Source organism: Pongo pygmaeus, chromosome 5 (assembly GCF_028885625.2).
Source record: "Pongo pygmaeus isolate AG05252 chromosome 5, NHGRI_mPonPyg2-v2.0_pri, whole genome shotgun sequence".
Lineage (NCBI taxonomy): Eukaryota > Metazoa > Chordata > Mammalia > Primates > Hominidae > Pongo > Pongo pygmaeus.
The window spans coordinates 57,285,366-57,309,514 of NC_072378.2; the positions used below are offsets into that span (position 1 = coordinate 57,285,366).

The 24,149-nt window shown below is 38.0% G+C and overlaps 1 protein-coding gene across 20 annotated transcripts in view; it reads right to left on the reverse strand.

Annotated features, from left to right (window-relative positions):
* Positions 1-24,149, reverse strand: part of DST (dystonin) — a 481,968-nt gene that overhangs the window by 213,643 nt on the left and 244,176 nt on the right. For 19 of the 20 annotated variants that reach the window (XM_054493134.2, XM_063666280.1, XM_054493142.2 and 16 more), the window contains 2 exons: positions 23,817-23,894; positions 21,555-21,647 (listed from right to left, as the gene is read on the reverse strand). In XM_054493134.2, the coding sequence (XP_054349109.2) occupies positions 21,555-21,647; positions 23,817-23,894 (171 nt within the window). Of the gene's footprint in view, positions 1-14,256; positions 17,097-21,554; positions 21,648-23,816; positions 23,895-24,149 lie in introns of those variants that run through there. The other variant, XM_063666276.1, reaches the window with a different exon arrangement.

Consider the following 24,149-nt stretch of genomic DNA (forward strand, 5'->3'; position numbering starts at 1 on the left):
TCTCCTTCCTCTCCTTAAACACGATGCTCTCATCCCTCAAAGATGTGGCACCTGGCTGTGTGACTGGACACCCAAATGCCATCTCCACGTAGCACCCACCATCAGTGCTTTGTTTCTTCATTTCAGCCAGTCACATACCTACATCCTAGATCTCATCATCTTGAACTGGAACTAGTCTACCTCAGGTATTTAACTTCTAAAAGCAGTTTCCTATTCTTCCAGCACTTTCCTTTGCTAATTCTAGCTAAACCAATTATCTGGCTTCATCAACATCTCACATTCCTTGACATGCCCAATTTTCTTCCTATCTATGAACGGTAGAGGAAGAAACCTAATTTTTTCTTCAACTCTCATAAATTCTTAATTGGAACAGATCCCTGTAACAAAAGATAGATTAACTAGAGAAAAACGAAGAGTAGTTTATTATTATAATATGTATATTTCATATATACTTGGGGGACAGGGTGGGCTGTGGGAGACCAGAAGATGCCATGTCAAAATAAAAGGTTGTTGAGCTAAAGGCAATTAAGTAGCAGCAGATGCAGGAAAGCTCTCTACTCTCCATTTGCCTAAAAGCAGGACACAGATTTACAAAGACAAAAGGCATCCTGTCCCCCTCTACCAGAGAGAAAAACATTAACCAATAAAGATAACTTTAGACTGTTACGGGCCTGGAGATGGGACCAAAATTATCTATATGAACAAGCTTTACTAACTGGCCTTTGTCTACCATTTCTTTCCCTTCCCACAAATTGCTGCCCCCAGAGACTCAAAGTTTTTTTCTTTTGTTTTGTCATTTCTCTAAAAATGTACTGCCCTTTGTTGAAGACGCTATATAAAATGGAATTCAAAGCTGCCTCTGAGAACTGCTTATTCCCTGGGCTCTCCCATGTATATATGAAACATACATGTTAATAAACTGTCTTTCTCTTATCAATCTGTCTTTTGTTGTAGGCATCCATTCCAGCTAACTTACGAGGGTTGAAGAAAATTATTTTTCTTTCTCTACAGATGCCCCTTCTATCTTTACATCCTTCTCTGTTTGTCTTGTACTATATTATTTATCATTTCCACCACTTCCTTGCTAATATCCGTAAGTCCCTCACATCTTTGTCCTTACTCTGCAACCACTCCACCACCAAACCTTAATCCTGATCAATCCAGCTGCATGGCTTCTCTGCTTTCACCCTAAGCTATAAACTTCTACCAGAGAAAAGCATACCACCATGTGGACTCCTGCCACCACAAATTCCAGGTCTGCAACCTCAGCTAGGTACTCAAAGAAATGTGGCAATTCTTCTTGGTGTCCTAACTGGCCAGTTCTTTCACCCCTCACAATATTGCTTTTAGTTATTTACTATTTGGCTGGGTGTGGTGGCTTACACCTGTAATCCCAACACTTTGGAAGGCCAAGGCAAGAGGATCACTTGAGCCCAGGAGTTCAAGACCAGCCTGGGCAACATAGGAAGACTATATCTCTACTAAAAAAAAAAAAAATTAGCTGGGTACAGTGCCATGTGCCTGCAGTCTAAGCTTCCTCGGGCCCCTGAGGTGGGAGGATCACCTGGGCCCAGGAGGTCACGGTTGCAGTGAGCCATGATTATGCCACTACACTCCAGCCTGGGTGAAAGTAAAACTCCATCTCCAAAAATAAAAATTCTTCACTATTTGTCTAAAACTACCTACCCTACCACAGCTACTTTTATGTTTTTATGCTTAGCAAACAAATTTCATCTCCTCCTTTATTGAGAAAATAGCCACATAAGTAAGAAGCCCCTTCTGTCCTGCTACCCACAAACTTTGCCCCCACATGACCTCCTTTTCTCTTGGAGTTTAAATCCTTTCACCTCCAACTTCCTAGCGATCTCCTTCTACCAATAATCCCCTCTCATGTGGGTCTCTCAGTATTTAAAATATCCAAATCTCTTCCATTCTAAAATAAATAAAAATAATCTTCATGAACTCAATTCCCTCTTTACTTAACACCATCTCTCTCCCATTCTCTTCTTAGGAAAGCTACCTAAAAAAGTATTCTGTATTTTCTTGTCTCTATTATCTTCACACCTCTACCTGTTTTGATTTGGCCTCTTTCTTACCATTCCACTAAAACTAAGTAAAGGTGACCAGACAAAGTGAGGGAGGTCTTGTTCATAACTCTATTTTTCCAATAAAGAAGGAAATTAGATTGTTAACATAATAGAAGTGATGGGTAGGGGGATGCTGATGAGTTGAAAGATATTGTGAGAGATCATCTATCACCTCTTCCTTTACAGTCTCACTCATTCAGCAAACACTCATAAATGTCCACTTGTACCATTAATAGGCATTGGTTATACAACCATCCTCATGGAGCTTACAGTCTAATGACAGAAACACCATGGAGAAGAGCTCAAGGGTTGTTTTCCCATCCTTCCATTTTCTAATCCTGATCTCACTGAGGCATCTGTCACTGGCAATCTTTCTTCTTTGGCTTCCATGACATCACCCCTTCCAGGCTTTCCTCCGGCCTCTCTAGCCATTCCTTCTCAGTCTTCATTAGAGGCTCCTCTGTTACCCAACCTTTAACGTTATTCCCCAGGGCATAGGCCTCAGGCCTCTTTCCTCCACTCTCCTCACTCTCCCTTGATCATCTCTACCACAATGGCTTTAACTGCCACCTTGACAGGGTTGACTCCCACATCCCTATATCCCATCCCAAACCTTACCCCTAAACCCAACTCCCTATCATACACTTCTATTGCAGTAGTAAAACTAACCATGTATTGACCACTTAAATGAGCCAGACACTGTGCTTAAGCTCTTCATAAAAATTACCTCTTTTAATCTTTACAATATACAATATCATTTTACAAATGACAAAGAGACATAAAGTAATAATGTAACCTGCTCAAGTTCACCCAAATTACTAATAGGTAGAAGTCAAATTTGAACTTGAATCTGTCTGGCTACAAAGCTGATACTCTTAACCACTGTGCTATATCTCACAGCCCCTTCAAACTCAATGTATTGAGAACTTAATTTCTCATTTTCCTTCTTGTACTTCCTCCTGCATTCCTAGCTCAGAGAATGGCCCCACCATTTACTCAGTTGCCCCCAAATAAAAGAAGCTGCTGGAGTCATCCTTGATGCCTTTTCAACCTCTGTGCCCACATCCAATTGGTAACACAGTCCTATGCAGCCTCATCTCTCCTCCCTGCCCTCTGACACCCACCCCAAACACTCCTCGTGCTCCAGCCACAGTGAACTACTTCTACTTCCTCAATAAGAATGCATTTCCACAAGATACTATGCATTTATATGTACCACTCTCTACCCAGAGAAAGCCCTCACCAATTCCCATCCCGTGCTACTCCTCCACTCATCCTTCTCCTTGAGGAAGCCCCAGCTGATTCTGCCTCAGGGGTCTGTGTAAGGGACCTGACCATCTTCTGTGCTTTTGAAAGTACTCCACTTCTACTGGTATAATAGCAGGACCTCTTGTGTGTCATTATTGTCTCTTGTTAGACCTTCTAGCCCTCTAATATGTGAGCAGTATATCCTGAAAGACAATGTCTTATTTGCCTTAGTGTTATAATGCCTAGCTAGGGCAGTTCTTGGCACATTACAGATACTCAGTAAATATCCAATGGACAAATGACTTTATGATTGAGTCGGACACCATGGGAATCTGCATTAATTCATTAAGGAGACCAGAATTCTCTTGGTCACTTCTGCTTTATCATATATTTCAAGGTCCCACTGGGGAGAAGAGGCTTTATTACCTATAGTGGACATGCAGCCCCCAACCAATCCACCTATACAAATGTCACTAAACCAAATGGGTTTTGTTTGCTTATTATTTATAAAATACAGAACACATGTCTGACAACATTTTTCAAAAAACCTATTTTGGCACTGTGTAAAAAACACCAAAACCTAGTGTTTGTCCTACAAGTTCAGAGAGAGTGTAATGGGGAGGTCAACATGCCTACATAAAACATCTTATGTCATAAATCCAAGTGAACTCATTCTGGACCTTTGCAATCAAAAAGTCATCACTTCTATTTTACTTCTTCGTTTGTTTGTTTTTGAGACACAGTCTCGCCGTGCCATCCAGACTGGAGTGCAATGGCACCATCATGGCTCACTGCAGTGTTGATCTCCCAGGCTCAAGCAATCCTCCCATCTTGGCCTCCCAGAGTGCTGGGATTACAGGCATGAGGCACCGTACCTGGCCTATTTTACCTTTTCACTTCACATAAGTAAGCTCAAAAACTGAAATAAAAATATTGAAAACTAAGCTCAGCCTAAAAAACATCACTACCAACAACCAAAAAACCCTCATACTCTTTCTTACATCCGCTTCTCTTTTTCCCTCATTACCTCTACTCTTACACGCAACACTGATACTTTACCCCATGTTTTCCCTTCTCCCTCTGGAGAGAGCTGAGACAACAGTCAATGACTGAAACACCAATAACTGGAACTAAAAGAAGGTGCAGAGGATTGCGGTTGAGAATCTGCAAGGAGGGAATTTGGACAGGCAAAGTTCAAACCAAAGAAGAAAGCTTGACCCCATTTCACACAGTTCCAACAGTGCTGTCACCAGACATATGCCCGCTCATGGTCAGCCAGGGATGTAAAACAACGTAAGTTTTGTTTCACTGTGCAAGTCTGACCAAGTGCCTCATGGAGCATGGTCAGGCAATGTGAGCCACAGTCTCAAAAAACAGCTGAAGGACACAATAAATATGAGAGAACAAGCAGAATATGTTGCTCTGCAGTCTGGGAACCAAAGCAACCAGTGCTAGAACTCTCAAAGGATAAAAGGATGAGTTAACCCAACTTTTCTGAATCTTCCTTATGTTTGTTGGCTCATTCTACAAAACACTCAACTGCTAGTTTCTCACGCCCCTAAGGAAAATATTAAGTTAGTACAAAAGTATTTGCAGTTCTTGCCATTACTTTTAATGGCAATTTATTCACACACCTAATAATATGGATATATTAACTGTTCTAAGATTGATTTTTGTAGGAAGAAGGGGGTCTTATATCCCCATTTTCTCTCTTCCCACTATCAATTTGAGTCAAGGCAACCATTATTTCTAGTCTAGATTGTCACCACTAGTCTTGAATGTCAACACCAACAACATGTTTTGAAACACATTCTTGATACACCTCGAATAATATTGGGCTTCTACCTTCTTCTGGAACTAAGCCTCCGTGTCTGGATTAGTAACAGCCTCCTAACTAGTCTTGCTGTACCAAATATTATTGTACTCTCATTCCCAAAATGGTGTGTTCTTTACTCTTCAGGTGCGGTAATCCAGATTCAAGCAATTCTCCTCTTCTCTTCTATGATCAAATCATATTGATATCAAGTTATATGAACCATATGTTCCCTCTCTCCTACGGTAGTTTGTTCAAGCTACTTCTACCCTTGGAACATTCTCCCCATACTCAACGTGACATGGCACATATCAGGTGCTCAATAACTATCTACTGAATAAATGGAGAGCAGGAGACCCAAAAGAGCAGGAACAAAGGAAGTATTAAAGACAGAAAAAGTACGAAAGATCAGAAACACGTTGCCTGTTTTCATTTTGTATGAATGAGTTTTAACCCTGCCATGTAAACTTTGTCATTTCAGAAAATTAAAAGGTTTCCAATTAACCTCACTTTCTGATAATAACAGAATACCCTTACCAATGCACAAAAGTGTCCAATGGGGAACACAAGCCTCGAGACCACTCAGTGAGAACCTAGTGTCAAGCAAGAAAGCTAAGATTCATCTGAATCACTTATCTAAAAAAATTTCATGAACTTGACATCGTATATAGCTTTAAAATGTCTTTTCAATAAAAGAAAACAAGCCAACCTATCTCATCTTATAGCACACTGATTTCATTCACAGCTTATTACTAAATGACCCACTTACTGCTAAATGAATTGCAACAGCCTCACCCGTGTTAGTCAGCTGAATCTGTAAACGTGAAAGTCCTATGAGCAAAGTCAATGCCACCAGACAACTGGGCAACAGAAGCACCCTATTTTTACAGATGCTGTCATGGTTATGGCATGCACTGAGTACACAGGAACTGCCAACTCCAAAGTTGACTTAGATATTCCCCGAAAGCTTATTCACTTTTTTAAAAAGTATGTATTTTATTATTCCATACAAAGAAAAAATGCAATTTTTATTTTTAAACATTTTTAAATAACTACATAATTTATTTTAAAGTGTTATCAAATAATCTAAATAATTTATGTCAATAGTAGAAAAAGCAACATTTCTGAAGTTAAGAAAACAGAGATATTTAACGTAAATAAAGTTATATAATGAAGATTAAGAAATCATGGGGATTCAAACTGAAGGAAAGCAGAGATAGTTGGCGGATGCCCTCCTCTCACTACTGAACAAGCTTAGACTAAAAGAGGTGATGTCATTTGCGTAGGGTCTCACAGCATGCTAGTAGGAGACCTAGGGTATGAGCCCAGGTCTCCTACATTCTGGTACAGAATTTACAAGAGAATGGCATTTCTCCTTCATGTCTAGAAAAGAAATCTATCCTTACAAGTCAGACTAATTTTTCTTCTCTTTCAGTAGCCACAGTAATCCAGCTTCCTCTCAGTGCACCTACTGCCAGGAAAATGGCTGCACATAGATAGGTCATGAAAGGGAATCCCTTGGCTTTGCCTCACTCCTAAAGGCAGACCCTTTTCACTGGAGCTTCTCAGCTTCTATATTGGGAAAGGAGCTGATACACAGAACACTACACATTTTCAGAGGAAGATACAGTCCTGGATCTCTCACATGAACTGGATGTCAGTGTCCATAAAAATTTTCCTCACTAGACCAGTTGTACCTCCTTAACCAACAGCCCCCACCCACCCCCCACCCCACACAGAAGAGCAGATTTGCCTCTGGCATTATGTTCTCTTCCTCTCTCATATCAGAGTTACTCTCAATAACGCCTTTGAAATGTATCTGTACTAGTGAAGTGTAAATAACCAAAATGAGCTTCAAAAATTGGTTCCAGACCTAAGTAAACTAAAGAGCTTCTGCACAGCCAAAGAAACTATCAACAGAGTAAACACACAACTTACTTTTAACATGGAATAAATATTTGCAGACTATGCATCTGAAAAAGAACTAATACCCAGAATCTATAAGGACCTTAAACAAATCAACAAGGAAAAAACAAATGACACTTCTGTTCATGTCCATTGCCCGCTTTTTAACAAACATATGAAAAAATGCTCAATATCACTGATCATTAAAGAGATGCAAATCAGAACCACAATGAGATAGCATCTCACACCAGTCAGAATGGTCATTATTAAAAAGTCAAGGCTGGTTGGCTTATGCCTGTAATCCCAGCACTTAGGGAGGGCAAGGCAGGTGGATCACCTGAGGTCAGGGGTTGGAGAACAGCCTGGCCAACATGGTGAAACCTCGTCCCTACTAAAAACACAAAAATTAGCCAGGCATGGTGGTGGATGTCTGTAATCCCAGCTACTCGGGGGGCTGAGGCAGAAGAATCGCTTGAAGAGCAGAAATCACGCCACTGAACTCTAGCCTGGGCAACAGAGTGAGACTCCGTCTCAAAAAAATAAAAATCAAAATTAAAAAAAAGTCAAAAAAATAACAGACGGTGCGGTTGCAGAGAAAAAGGGATGCTTATACACTGTTAGTGGAAATGCAAATAGTTCAGCCCCTGTGGAATGCAGTTTGGAGATTTCTCAAAGGACTAAAAGTAGAACTATCGTTCAACCCAGTAGTCCCATTACTGGGTATATAACCAGATGAAAATAAATCATTCTTCTAAAAAGACATCTGCACTCGTATGTTTATCACAGCACTAGTCACAATAGCAAAGACATGGGAATCAACCTAGGTGTCTGTCAACAACGGACTGGATAAAGAAAATGTGGTACATACAGCCATACATAGAATACTACACAGCCATAAAATAAAAAAGCAAAATCATGTCCTTTGCAAAAACACAGATGCAGCTGGAAGCCATTATACTAAGTGAATTAACACAGGAACAGAATACCAAAAACCACATTTTCTGACTTATCAGTGACAGCTAAACATTGAGACACACAGATACAGAGATGGGAACAATAAACATTGGGTATTCCAAAAGTGGGGATGGTAAGAGTGGGAGAAGGGTTGAAAAACTACCTATCAAGTATTACATGACAGGATCATTGGAAGCTCTAACCTTAGGATCACGCAATATACCCATGCAGCAAACCTGCACATGTAACCACTGAATCTTAAATATTTTTTTAAATGGTTCCTTCCAAGGTATTTCCATTCCAACAAATTGACAGGGTTTTCATTGTTGTTGTTTTGTTTTCTATTTTTATTTTAGTTTCATGCTACCTTATCTAAGAAGGCTGACAAAGTTTTAAGCTAACTATGGAATTTGAAGAATATAGTCAGCACACTGTATGACACATAATAGATACTTAGTAAATATTTGCTAAAGAAATGAGAGGATGAATGAAGGTGGGATCACAGGGGGAGGGAAGGTGGCAGCCTGCTCTGGTTACACAGAATGCTCTGTGTCTAAAGGAGAGAAAGAAGTGTCCTGTTAAAAGTTTTGAAAACTTACAGAATTCTTTCTATTTAAAGGATGATCACAAAGTATTTCCTCTTTTCTCCAGAAACAGAAGACAAAAGGATATAAGTTATAAAGCACTTTACGGTCTCCTAAGTCTTTTTCACATTTGTGACCTCGTTTAATCCTCAAAACAAGAAACCACCCCAATTTTAAGGATGAGAATAATAAGACCCGCATTGAATGTAAGCCTTCTGACTCAACATCTTGTAAGTTCTCCTCCCCTACCCTGCCAAGCTAAGTGACTCCCCATAACACTGCTAAGGGAGCTTTACCTATCCATGGACCACCTCCTTCTACAGAAGCAGAAACTGACTTGTGAGACACACAGTGGATGTAGAAATGATAGTCAAATGTTCTTCTGTGCAGAACACAAATCCCTATTGATTTAGAGGTTTACATACAAAAACGTTAACAAATGAAAATTCAATCCCTTTATATGTTTCTATTAAGATAAAAATAAGGATTATATTCTATTTGAGAGAGTGTAGGTATTAGTAAGAATGAAAGCAGCAAGTCAGAAAAGGTCAAGCTCAGGATTCTTCTCCTACCTGATGAGTTTCATTATTGCAAGAGTAAAACCTTAACATCAGGAGGAAGATTGATGCAAAGCTGTGGATGGCAGCAACTGGAATTCAGTTCCTGTTCCCACTATTTTCTAGCCCTGTGACTTCTCTGGGCCTCAGTGTCTTCTTTTGTAAAATGAGTATAATAATAGAACCTTCTTAGTGTGAGAGACTAAGAGGTACACACACGGCTGAGAACGGTGCCTGCCCCACCGTGAAAGGAGGCATGTAAGAGGGTATTATATTACTAAAACTCTTTTATTCACATCACTTGACACCATAGTCAAGCAAAAGCAAATTCCATATTGAATTTGTCAACACAGGCAAATATTTCCAAGCCAAGATGTTTGTTTCCAAGGACAATTTCTTTAAAAATGTTTAAACTATTTTGGCAGAAACAAATGTAATCAACACATTTTTAGCATCTGCTTCCAAGTTAAAAAAAAAAAAAAAGTGTGAAAATGCTTCACAAAATATTTTTAACTGTAAAGATAGCACAAACATTTTAAAAATTTTAACTGGTACAAACTGCCTATATAAGGGAAGGGTGAAATGGAGAACAAAAGTAATTAAAAAGTTGATAAAGTCCAAGTGCTAATGCTCTAAATTGATAACTACTTTGAACAAATTATCATTTACTTATTTAAACAGGGGGGAAAAAGCTACCTTTTTTTGTAAAGCCAAGGATTTAAACTGTGCATGTCCTTCACTTAACTTAAAAGGCAGAGAAAGGCATCATGATGATAGGGACCAAAATTCTATATAATTATTCTAAAACTATATTTTCACAAACTGGTTATGAAATCTAAATGACTAGAAATAGTCAAGAGAAATCAATATGAATGTTCATTTTTAAAGAAAGAGATAAAATGGTTCAGCAAGAAATGAGTTAGTCAATTATAGAATGAATGACCTTCGTCTTCAAGATCTGTGGAGCAAGGCTAAACACATTCAGATTTTATCCCGGTCCTTGAATTCCAATCATAAATTTTATAGTCTGAGCTTCATAAAAGAGTTGGTGAGAGAAAAAAAAATGAATAAGTATATTTCAGGTAGGTTGAATGTAATTCCTCTCACATTCTGAGATAGTTCTTAATTTTTTTCCAAAGTTTTTTAAATACAAAAGCCAAGGTAATAAAAATATTCAATTCTTCATTATTCAGAGACCGACAATATATTGTGTACAACAGCCACACTCATTTCTTAACCTTCTCTCTTCGGCTTCTTTACTTTAGGCCACTGCACTGTTCATTAGCAATTCACCAAAGGATGGAAAGGAACAGAAACGCAGTTCAATTTTCATTACTTAATAGAGTCACCACATGGTTTGCTGAGAAGTTAAACTTATTCCTGATCATCACCCCAGGTGACTAATTCTCAGGTGACTAACTTTACAGCCATGGTCCCTGTCATTTGTTATGAACAAACAATGAGATATAATGCACAAGGAAAAGAGCTACGTTTTACTTATCTCTGAGTGCCTAGTTTGGGTTCAATACATAATAAATGTTTGATAAAGAAATAAAGGAAGAGAGGGAAAGAGAGAGGAGTAATAACACTGGACAAACAAAAAGGCATACACTTATGCACATGAATTCACAGAAATTTAAAACTGGAAGAGAAGTATGTAGGAAAAGGAGAGTAAATTGCATCAGGTAAGAGTTCAGCCTGGCAGACAATTTTGGGTTAGATCAAAACTGTACCACTCATTGTTAAGTGAGTTGAGTAAGCTACTTAACTTTCCTGAGACTCAGTTTCCTCATCTGTAAAGATGGAGCTCATAACAGAACACTTCAGAGACTTGCTCTGAAGATTACTGTAGTTGTGGAGTGCTTGGAATATAGTAGGACTCAACAAATAGCGTTATTATTAGCAGTAGAATCATGATCTAGTCCAGTATCCTCCTTTTATAGAAAATGAAACTGAGACCTAGAGAAATAAAGAAGACTGCCTAAGTCATGCAGCTCTGTGGTGGCAAAGCCTGACTAGAAGAACTTCGATCTTCTGCCTGCCAGGCCCGTAGTCCACATTGCTTATCAGAAAACCTACATTAAGAAGAAAATGAGATGGCAAATACTAAGCTAAGGTGATGCTGATTTTCTAAATCTGGTGTGTTTTTAAAAATACATGAGCAGGTGCCTAAAACATATACAATACTGTCTCATGACAGAAGATATTCTGATTAAATTAAATCTCTAGCAAGGTGTTTTTCAATAAGCAATCTAGAGGATTCTCCTGCAGGGACCCTGGGGCCAGGCTTTGAGAAGTACTGCTGCAGAATAAGGATAGTAAAAAGCTCCCTATTTGACGTCCTGACCCTTAGAATCACCTACAGAGCACCCACCCTTATCTATTACATTAGAATAACTGTAGGTGACATCCAGGCATCTATCTTTTTTGAAACATCTTCAGATGACTCTTACATGTATATGGCCAGGTTAGAGAACCCACAGTCTATAGATGATGAAAACAACTATCTTTGCTAATATCAACTTAACAAAACTGGGAAGAGGTGGGATTTGTGAAACTAAAGAAAAAAGAATGTTTTCTGGAAAGAGCTCAAGGACAAAGGTAGGAAACCTTGTCACAAGGTACAAGGTGAGTCTTCAACAACAGAAGATCCTTGAAAAAGGTACAAACACTGAGCTCATTACTCCTTGTCTCGCAAAACAATCTACCTTCTGCCACCTGTTTATAACGTATACTTCACAGATGACACTATTAACATCAATTCCTGCTCTAACTTTTTAGCAGTCTCCCTTAAATTTCATTGACAAGTAAAACAAGTGGGATGCCGTGCCATAATTTAACTCAGGTAATCTTATTTACCATGTTGCCTTAAGGATTTATTTAACCTCTCTGAGTTTCCATTTTTTCATTCTGTATATGAGGCATAGTCTATTTTGCCTATTTCATAGAGTTGTTGGGATGATCAAATGACACAATGTGTCTGAAATCATTATTCCAATTCCAAAGCAGTATACAAATCTAATATACTCCTTTTTTACCTACTTATCCTAATAAAAACATAGCATGTTGATAACATTTATATGCAGCAGGAAGGGCTGGATGAGTGGCCTCCACAGAGCCCCTTGAACCAGGAAGACCACTCTAGATCAGCGTGTCATTGCAATGACTCAAAAGGGAAGTAGGCTGAGAATGATGAATGTCATAGGACTAGGGGAGATCAAGTCAGGTTAAGATAAGCTCAAAAAATTGTACATTATTCTACTTAGAAGTTAACTCGAAAGTTGAGTCCAACCCTACATGCAACTCAGAGCAAAAACTGATCACACAGGGAAGCTATGAAAAAGAACAAACAAAAGCAATGTTGGTTAATCGGCCATTTCCGGGATGAAATGCCAATGAAGCGTCTGGAAGTTTCATTGCAGCATTTGCAACTAATTCTCCAATGAAAAATGTAGAATCCAATGCAAGATAAAGAGCTCTGTGGAAGTTTCCAACCAAAGATAATTAAGAAACAGAGACAAACACCTCCAAAGTAACAGGAAGAATGTCCTAAGAGGAATAGCTAAACTCTTGATTTGGACTCTTTGTGTGCCACAGAATAAATAAATAGTCTTTATCTGAACTACAGAGACATGAGATGTCAAACCCTTCAGATAAAATAATGACTACCCATTCAGCTTTGACCTAGAAGATGTCAGGCTTTATATACATTGCATCACAGTTATTTCGCAAATCTGACTGGTCAGTTTATGACTTATTTCCACATATATTTTCCACTGAAGGAAAGGCTAATGTACCACTAAGGAAACAGATTATAAAAATTTCCATTAATGCAAAAATGTACAACTTACTTGAAGCCAAATTATGCAAGAAAACAGTTGGAAAACATATGAGAAATTAAACAAAGTGCTTATATTCATAAACATATAGTAGTCAAGTAGCTTTCTATTGGACTAGCCTTTATGACAAAGCTACACAGATAACACAGATAATGACACAGATTGAATGCTTTCTTTTTAAAATATAACCACTGTAAAATATAAACAGAACTGATGACATAATATTGGCAAGGTGTAGCGGTGTATATAAACAGGACACCTTCAGGAGAACTCAGCAACCAAGGTCAGTGATGATGGCGCACACTAACCCTCATAAAACCTCATTCTATCATTATGCAAATGATCTCTGCTCATTGATACAATGACCTTGCCAAGAATGTTTTACATCACAAATATTCTTTATGTTCAGATTTTTTATTAAAAGATAAAGTTAGGAATAGCTTAAAGAAAAAGCCATCAACTCCTGAGTAGTAACATGTAGAGGTTATCTGGATAATACATTTTTTGAGCAATTAAATAAATACCTATCTAATTACATTTTAAAGACAAGTAAAAACCCCAGATAAGTAACTTGTCTAAAGCTAAATATCAGTGTTAGGAATAAAGATCTCAACTTCCTAGTAGTCTGTGTCATTTTCAAATTCCTATGGCATGCTACCCTAACAATTTCTGATTTTAGACTGGGGTTTGGGGAATAACATAAAGGAAGAGAAAAGATGTACCCTAGCCCTCAAAACATATGCACAGAATTGACAGCAATTATGTGAATGTTTCTGCACATGAAAATCAACAGAGAACCAGAATCTGGCTTTTCAAACTCATGAATCAGCAAGTCGGTATTGACTGATAATTTTACAGTATCCTATTATTTGTTACAAAGCTACTGCCTTCTCAGACTATTTTCTAATTGAACTTTTACCTATAGTCCAACTAAGCTTCCACAGGCTATTCCACAGGCAAAGTCAAGAATCATGAACCAGAAAAATTCAAACGATATGCACTCTCTTACTGTAGTGCTTTTTAAAGTCTTCCACCAATAATGAAAATGTACAGGATTTTTAGACTAAAGTGTGATCAAAGAATGTGCACAGCACAAAAATAAAATCATAATAATCAAACCTGAGGCTACAAACAAAACGCAACAGAAACTCTATAGCTTTTACATACACTAATATGAAAATAACTTTATAAAAGACAAATTAGATGTGAGTCTGATGTGAGCACCTGGAATACTTATTTACTTGAACTCAGACTCCACATTTCACTTACCTCATTTCCATCTGTGTCCTTAGAAACAGAGGACATACTAGTATAAAGGGAATGGCATCTCTTTTTTTTAAACTGAAAATGCTGTGTTGCATGAGGGCAAAATCTCTCAGTGTTTTGCTTTTCTTGAATACTGCTATAACTTTCTGGTGGGTCTTCAGCAAACCCACTTTTTTCGAGTGATCTTTCTATACCCGAGGGAACAGAGCTTAAGCTGGCTGCCTTTCGAAAAGAAAAAACATCAGTTTTTTCCTGGAATGTTATTTTGCTTGTGTTGACATCATCTAAATGTTTCTTCCTCTTTGCGCAATATGGAGTGCTGTCTTTTTCTGAAATCCTTTCATCCAGTTCACTAACTTTTACTTCTGTTTCACTGTCTTTAGCAGGAGAAGTGTTCACATGGTCAGACCAACTGCTTACAGCATTCGGCAGAAGTTTCTGTTTAACACTGTCAGCTACAACTTCTGTCTTCTTTTGCTGAATACCATCTCCCAGTGCAGAGTTTAGGGTAAAAGATTCCTGCTGTACCAGTCCCCTGGATAAAGGAGCTGGCTGTTCTTTTGAAGGCTGACTGCTGCTCTTCTTCTTGCCTTCATTTTCATTGTTTGCCTCAACTAACTCTTTGTCGCCTCCAGTTTTCTTGATCGGTTTTCTTCTGAAATATTTTCTTCCAGGAGAGTATTTTTCAGGGTTCAAAGGAGTTTTGGCAGGATCTACATACTGTTCTTCTTTCTCAGCTCTTACACATCCACAGACATTCCCCATTTGATTTGTAGGAGATCACAGCTCCACAGATTCACTCATTTCAAAATCCAGAGCTTACTTAGATCTTCTCCATTAAGTCTGAAAATTCCACTCTGACATCTGTTCCACACAGACTTCATGACCATCCTCTTCAGTCTGAGGCCATTTTGCTTATGAGAAAGGCACACACAAGAAATGCTGTGGCATCCTGCCCAGCCGGTCCGTGTCTCATTAGACACTGTGGCTTATTTCTGGCCACCAATCCTCTTAGACAAACATTACTGCTCACTGTCAAATTACAACACTGATGAGCTCTCAAGGCAAACCCTTAGCTTCACTGTATGAGAAGATTATGACTGTTTTTAACTTACAGTTTTCTGAAATGCAGATACACTAACGAAGTTTGCACTTAACCTTTGAAACTATTTGGTGGTTCAACGAATGAGAGCAAACAGAAAGCAAACACCAGTCAGGAGAGATTTAGGAAAATGCCCTTCAAATTTGGTTTCAAAGTGCCTTTCAAATTGAATTTCAGAGACTCTCCACCCTCCACCGTATAATTTTTTTTCTTAAGAAATACCAACTAATTTTGGTACTTGCATACAAACAAACCAAAAGCTCAAAAATCTCTGTAAATTACATTAAGACTCTTATTCAAAACAAGACATAAAAATAATAAGCTGATTCAATAGCTAGCAGGAGAGATAATAAGTGCTAAATGCTTATAATTCTCTAATAAAATTGTTTCTAAAAAAATCAATCTTTTAAAATAGTTTATAATACTTTTCAAACAATATAAATTTCCAAGCCATCACCTTATGTAATTATTAGGACTTTAATGTGATACCAAATAGATAAATTATATAATTTAAAGCATGAAACATTTAGCAAAAGGAAATATATGTGCATTCATATATATATACATATATATATGCAGTTAAACTTTATATGTAACTTTTATAATCATATCCTAGTTAAATATTATACAGTTTTTATGAGGGCCTTGCTGGAAAAATAATGAATCAGTATGAAACTTGATTATCTAAGGTGTGCATATTTCTAACACTGAGTCATAGGTATGGTAAAAAAAAAAAAAATTAGAATAGCATGAAATGGATTTACACGTAAGCAGAAATCATTTCACTACTAAAAAAATTAATAATTGCCTTTCACTAGGTAGTCTTTAGACTGATCAAAAGATGGAACTCATTATATTTTACTAAGTAAGAATATTCTATTAGTCAAGATAGCAATGATACTGCAGATGTTTGTCAATAACAGATCCTGCATTGTAAAAATTTTCCTTAATCATTTAAAAACATTCTCCGGTAGCAAAAACTGAACATCCCAGAAGACAAGCTGGTAAAAATAAGGTCTCAGATTTTTTTTGTTTTTAACTTGATTTTCAATGTATTCAAAGGCAATGAGTGGTACATTACTCAAGAGACTATAAATGTATAATGGCTGATATTTGTACTAACATGATGGAGGGGCAACCAGTGATCTGCACTCCCCCATCCTTCCCTCCATCTCTGCTGATGAAGTTTAGATATTTGCCCCTCCAAATTTCATGTTGAACATGTGACTCCCAATGTTGGAGATGGGCCTAGTGAGCAGTGTCTGGGTCACAGGGGTGGCTCCCTCATGAACGGCTTTCTGCCATCCCCACAGTAATGAGTTCTTACCCACTTAAGAGTTAGTTGTTTGAGGCCAGCAATGGTAGTTCATGCCTGTAATCCCAGCACTTTGGGAAGCCAAGGCAGGTGGATCACTTGAGGTCAGGAGTTCAAGACCAGCCTGGCCAACATGGTAAAACTCTGCCTCTAATAAAAATAGAAAAATTAGCCAGACGTGGTGGTGCGTGCCCATAATCCCAGCTACTTGGGAGGCTGAGGCAGGAGAATCACTTAAACCCAGGAGGTGGAGGTTGCAGTGAGTCAAGATTGCAGCACTGCATTCCAGTCTGGGCGACAGAGCGAGACTCCGTCTCAAAAAAAAAAAAAAACAGAGTTAGTTGTTTGAAACAGCCTGGTACCTCCTACCCCTCCTCCTCCTTCTCTCTCTCTTACCATGTGACAATCCTGCTTCCCCTTTGCCTTCCACCATGACTGAAAAATTTTCTGAGACCTTACCAGAAGCAGATGCCAGGACTATGTCTCTTGTACAGCCTGCAGAACCGTGATGATCCAAATAAACCTCTTTTCTGTTCTTTATAAACTACTCAGCCTCAGGTATGCCTTTACAGCAACACAAAATGAACTAATACACCTGCCAAACTAAGCAGCTGTCCATTTCTAGGCCATATACACTGCTACCTCTCCCAGAAATGGCCCAATTTAGTCTGCCTGGTTACTGGCATTCATCTTTCAAAGCCTATCTCTAATATCTGTGAAAATTTCTCACATTCTCTAAAGCCATTCAGATCCCACTACAATGCTCCTTTCCCATACATTTCTATTTTCATTTATATCACCAATAATATTCATCACCCTATGTTATAGTTAATTTCATGTACACTCTCCCAATAAACAGAACAATATACTTCATTACCTTAGTATCTCTGGATCTAGCATGTGGTGGCTAATGATATAGGATTACTGTAATGATAATGCTTACCTTCAGAAAGCCTGACTGAAAAACAGATTCCACTTATGATGCTATAACAAATATTGTTAAAATAAAACAAATTGGTCTTTTGAAATTGCTTCTATTATTGATGTAAAGTATAGAGAAAAAGGCTGAGTCACTCTGAGTGAGGATGATTACCACTGTTATAAATCTGTATATCTTGGCATAACCAAAAAACAATTCTAATCTCTAGTTATTGTCATACTAAACAAAGTTATTTCATTTAAATAAGAGAGAACATTTCCATTTAACCAAAACATAGATGTGTTCCATTCCAAATAGATTTTGGTCTAATTTATGAACATTGGTGGTAATTTGTTACATCATCTTATAATTAAAGCCCTAAAATACAATGGATTCTAGAACATCATGCCACAGTATATTAGAAGCAAAACTTTTTTTATTTTTTTGAGACAGAATTTCGCTCCTGTTGCCCAGACTGGAGTGCAATGGCATGTTCTCAGCTCACCACAACCTCTGCCTCCTGGGTTCAAGTGATTCTCCTGCCTCAGCCTCCCAAGTGGTTGGAATTACAGGCATGCACCACAACGCCCGGCGAATTTTGTATTTTTAGTAGAGACCAGGTTTCTCCATGTTGGTCAGGCTGGTCTTGAACTCCCAACCTCAGGTGATCCACCCGCCTTGGCCTCCCGAAGTGCTGGGATTACAGGTGTGAGCCACCCTGCGTGGCCTGCAAAACTTCTTTTGATACTTCTGTGACTAGTCTTCCTCTCTCCTCCAAAGGCAGCTGAACCCCAAAGGGCTCTCTTAGTATATAATTCCTTTTTGAAGACTTTTGCTTTAAATTTTCTCAAACTCAGCCTCTAAATACACTGCTTCTACCTCCCAACCCTTCTGCACATTTTGGCTTGTTATTTTCTAGTCTCTGCTCCCAGGAGCTTGGGTCTCCAATGTCTTCCTTCTAGAACAAACTATTGACCTCTACTCCATCTTCATTTTCTTGTGGTCTCTAGTGGCATTTCATACTGCTCACCATTCTTTCTACTTGAAATTCTCTTCCCTTGGTTTCATCAGTACATTTTCCTATTACTTCATCCATCTCTCCAAATGCTCCTTTTCTCTTTCCTCAGCAGAATCTTTTCCTGCTGGCCTTCTCCAAATTTTTATGCTTAGTGCTCCATCTCTTCTCCATCTGTGCTCTTCTCTTGGGTCCCCTGAAGATCCCTTCTTTCTGATAAAATCAGTGATACTTGTGTAGTGATAACTTCCCCAAGTTTGTATCTGTACCTCTGGCTCCTCAGCTCCACTCATGTCTCCAACTGCTCAGCAGATAGATGCACAGGATATCCCACCATCCCATCAAGTCCACCCAGAAAGTCAGTGCTTTTCCCCTTAGCATCACCCCTGTGTCTCTCAGTAGTCTACTGTTTCTTAATCTCTCAGGCTAAAAAGTTTTGTTATCTTTAACAAATCCCTTTCCTTCACCCTGTATGCCCTGTGTCCAAGTCCCTTTCTTTCTTCCTGCAAAGTGTGATCTCTTCTATTCAGTTTTGCATCCCCAACTGAGTCCTGACCTTTATCACCACCTCGGCTTCACAGCTTATCTCTCTCACTATGGACTCTGCTCATTTCTATCTAGTTTACGTAGAATTAATGGATGTTGTTTCCTAAAACACATTTTTTAAAATTTAGCAAAATTTAATTGAGCAAAAAACTATTTGAGAATCAGGCAGCCCCCAAACCAGAATGGATTCAGAGAGACTCCAGCACATGTCCTGTCACTGAAAAAAGATTTATGGACAGAAAAAGGAAAGTGATGGACAGAAAAAGGAAAGTGATGAACAGAAACACATTTTTTTTTAAGCTCAAAGTAGTAACATGACTTACCCACTGGCATCACAACAGTAAGTAAAAGAGCCAAGAACGAAACTTAATTCTACCTCCCTCCGAAGCCTGAATGCTTTCCATTGCCCCAGTGATCCTTGGTCTAACATTCAAAATTCAGACACAGCTTACCTCACCAGCTGTTGATGAAGTGATTAATTCTCTCCAATAGACCTCTGACTTTACCATCTGGGGTTCTTGCAGTTTCAACTCTGCTAAAAGCTCTAGGATATGATCCACTTAGGGCTAATTAAATGATCCCTGACAAAGCCACTGAGGAACTCCGTATGAAATCAACTTTTTGGCCAATTCTACTTAGACTTTACCCAATTCTGATAACAAGGTCTGGTTTGCGCTTCATGCCAAATTATTGCCTTCATTTAGGTTCAATATCTTTGATCCCCTAAGGATAGAGTCTTCCAGTAATGCCCTCAGCCCTTTGGGGTCCTGGCTTCAAGTTCTGGTTACTGGCTCTCCTTGACATTAACAGCTCAGCTAAGTGGATATTCACCTGTATTAGCTGCCCTGTAGTCTGGCTGGCTAACACCTTTTCCTTCGATTACCTAGATCTCCATGAACGTCCTTCTGCTGAAACTATTCAGCTGCCTGTTCAGGTCCTAGACCTACCTAGACTCTGATTCCTGTAGCTCTCCATACCTGTCAAATCTATCCTGTTCCCAACAAGCCCCCCAGGTACATTATTCTCCACCATTTGTCTACATAACCTGTATTTCAGCCAACTTTAAAAAAAACAACAATTTTTTTTTTTTGAGATGGAGTCTCGCTCTGTTGCCCAGGCTGGAGTGCAGTGGCGCAATCTTGGCTCACTGCAACCTCTGCCTTCTGGGTTCAAGCAATTATCCCACCTCACCCTCCCGAGTAGCTGGGACTACAGGCACATGCCACCACACCTGGCTAATTTTTTGTATTTTTTAGTAGAGACGGGGTTTCACCTGTGTTAGCTAGGATGGTCTCGATTTCCTGACCTCATGATCCACCCGCCTTGGCCTCCCAAAGTGTTAGGATTACAGGCATGAGCCACTGCGCCCAGCCTTAAAAAAAAGTCTTATTCCTCACCAGATTTGTTTCAAAACCCCAGGTCCTTTTTGAAGCTGGCAAGCGATCACTTCCTCCTTCAAGATCCAACTGTACAGTAATCAATCAGTAACATGTACTGAGTGCCTACTGTGGGTCAGGCTCTGTGCTGTACACAGAACATTTCTGGGTTTTTTTAATAATTTAAACTTTTATTTTAGATTCAGGGGGTACAAGTGCAGATTTGTTACATGGGTATATTGTGTGATGTTGAGGTTTGGGGTACAGATGATCCCATCACCCAGATAGTGAGCACAGTACCCAATAGGTAGTTTTTCAGCCCATGCCCTTTTCCCCCTCTTTCCCACCTCTAGTAGCAGAACATTTCTTGAGCAGACCAGCAGTTAGTAAACTAAAGCAAGTTCTAAAGTTAGGAATCTCCTTAAATCAAATGAAGATTCTTTTTAATGTATCACTTCCCAAAAACTAAATCAAAATCGGTCCTCAGTTGGCTCAGGTTTATTAGATAATAATTCAGAGTCAATAAATTTGCACGTTCCTCAAATCTAAAGAGAGAAAGCACAGCTCTGCATAAAACATGAATACTTTTCTTCTTCGCATCTCCTTATAATTATACTGCCATCTAGTGTCTATCAAAGGAGGAAATAGTTGACAGAGCTAAGAAACTGTATTAATAAAAAACATTCTAAATAAGGACTAATCATAAAACATTTAAGTATCTAGAACAGGTAACACTTTCCAATGAGCAAAAAAAGTGTGTCTCCAGTCAATAAAAAGAAATATGTCTTCCAACTCTGAGATAACAGACATTGTCTTTAAAACTATATTTAAGTTTATCAAGAACAGGAAACTAGTTGCCAGATTCACAAGCAGCATGTTGCTTAAAAGAACAATTCAAATATATTACTTAAAGAAAGAAGCTTGAAATTTATTTTTCTTCCATAGAACATGAATGCATCATTCACCCTTCATATGAACCACCTGAAAAATAGCAATTAGATGCTGAAATTAAGAAAATTTGGGCTTACCTGAAAGTGCAAAATTATTGTCCAGATTAATCCCAAAGTCAATTTGGGATTTCCATCTGTTATGTCATCATTTCTAATATTCACTAATTTCACCTGTTTTGTATGTGAAGAAGAGATAAAACCAACTGTTTATCAAACCTGAACCAGTTATCTTTACCTACATAAAAGCAATTCTAAATTATACAAAGAAAAAATGGAATAATTTGAATACCAGTAGTCAACTAAATACTGTTTTACCCTTATTCTCAATCATTTTATATTACAAATCATATGGTAACAACAAAGAAAGAGCAAGTATGTATTATTGCATTCTTGTCTTCCACAGCAGGGATCCCCAACCTAATCCCCAAACCTATACGATAGGGACTGGGCTGCATGGCAGCAGGTGAGCAGCGGCCCAGGAAGCATTACCACCTGAGCTCCACCTCCTGTCAGATCAGCCACTGCATTAGATTCCTATAGGGGTGCAAACCCTATTTGTGAACTGTGCATTCGAGGGATCTAGGTTGCACACTCCTTATAAAAATCTAATGACTGATGACCTGAGGTGAAACAGTTATATGCTGAAACAACCCCCACTCCTCCCACCACCCAGTTCATGGAAAAATAGTGTTCCATGAAACCAGTCCTTGTTGCCAAAAAGGTTGGGGACTGTTGTTCTAGAGCAAGTACTAAAAGCATTCACTTGTCAATACAAAACTACAACTCCTCAAGTGAGAAGTCCTAAATATTTGAGATCTTAAACTTAGAAATAATTTTGTCTTTTAAAAATAAATTTTATTTTACTTTTACCATTAAGTATGAAACTATCCTAACAATTCTAACAATTTTCTCAAATTTCCATTACAAGGTTTTAAAATAACTAGCATTATTTTGCTATCAATGTGCCATAAATATATAAGTCACTGGGTATTTGGAAGGCTGCTCAAATATTTTAAAACAATATAATACTCAGACTTAAAGCTTATCAACTGTCAAACTGTACATTCAGGTAAATAAATCAAATGATGATCCCTAACATTTACTTCCTGGACAAAATCATTTAATATCATGAACTTAAATACTGAGAATTATATACTATGATATTTAACATTTTACTTCTTGGACAAAATACTGCCAGAAAACATTTCAGAAGTATCCATCTGGAAACTTTCACTAGAATGATGAATAATGAGCAAACAACAATAACATTTAAAATATTTAAGCACTGAGGATTTACTAGTATTTAATAGGGAAAAGCATTTTAATGTTCATAATATTGAAGAATAATAATGAAGAAACAATAAAAGCTAGTGTTTACCTCTCCCTCTCCCCCTTTTTCTCTTGCCCTTTTTTTTTTTTTTTTTTTTTTTTTGAGACAGGGTCTCATTCTGTTACCCAGGCTGGAGCGCAATATTGCAATCATGGCTCACCACATCCTCAATTTCCTGGGCTCAAGTGACCCTCCCGCCTCAGCCTCCCAAAGTGTTGAGATTACCGGCATGAGCCACCACACACAGCCTCTTCTTTTTTTTGAAACTATTTAAAAAAAAAATTGCTGCCCCCTCTGACTCTCACTGTCTTCAATAATTTTCAACTCCCCTGCATTTTTTTGTACTAATTGAAAAATTACTAATATTTTGGCCTATGACACCATAACGCATAATGCCACCAAATCAAGATCATATCCAATATATTATTAATTCTTTTCCATGATTTCTCCTGATACCTCAAGCAAGTTGGGGGCTATTGTCAGAAATGTTGTTATATCTTTACTCATAAATTATCCAATATTATCTACTTATAAAAAACAGAATATTGCCTTATCACTACTAAGTATGAAAAATGCTTATACTAAATTAAAAGTATTATATAAAGTATTTTTATAAAAATTAACTATTTTTATATACTAAGTGTAAAAAATAAAGCATTGCTTCCCCACAATTAAGAACTGTTCATAGGCATTCTTAACATTCTATTGCTACTAAAATGTCATTAACTTCCTAGGCAAATGCAATCCAATTCAGACAGAAAGAAAATCAGAAGTTCTTACACAGATGGAAATGTAGTCACTCATAATTCCTCTGGGCTTATCTCTACTATTAACTTGTTTTCTTGGGAGCAAATGTTTAAAAACATTTTCAAATATTTGCTTCACCAAAGCACAAGCTTACTGGTTACAATTCACAGGCAAATTTAACCTTGTCATTCCTTGACATGTTTCTACATAGATGTATTAGTAACATATGTTTATATGATTACAGTATTTTCAAAACATCATACCTGGCGTCTTTTCAAATAGTCAAGTGCAATTTGTACATTCTGTAGTCTGTGAAAACGCATCCGACCTTTTTCTCTGGGCTAAGAACAGAAAAATGCAGGTATAAAAAAGTTTCTGTTATCACAGACCATGCTGATTTAAATATACTTTCTGTTCATCTTAATATATCAAAACAGTATTTACCATTTAGGTAAGGCCATAAGATTTTCTAAGAAGGTTTCAATTTCTTTATATTGTCTGAGATTGAATGTAAACTATTAGGGATTTTTTTCCAAGTATGTTTTATTTAAACATATACTTTATGACAAATTTTTTGTTTAAACAAAAGGAAAAGA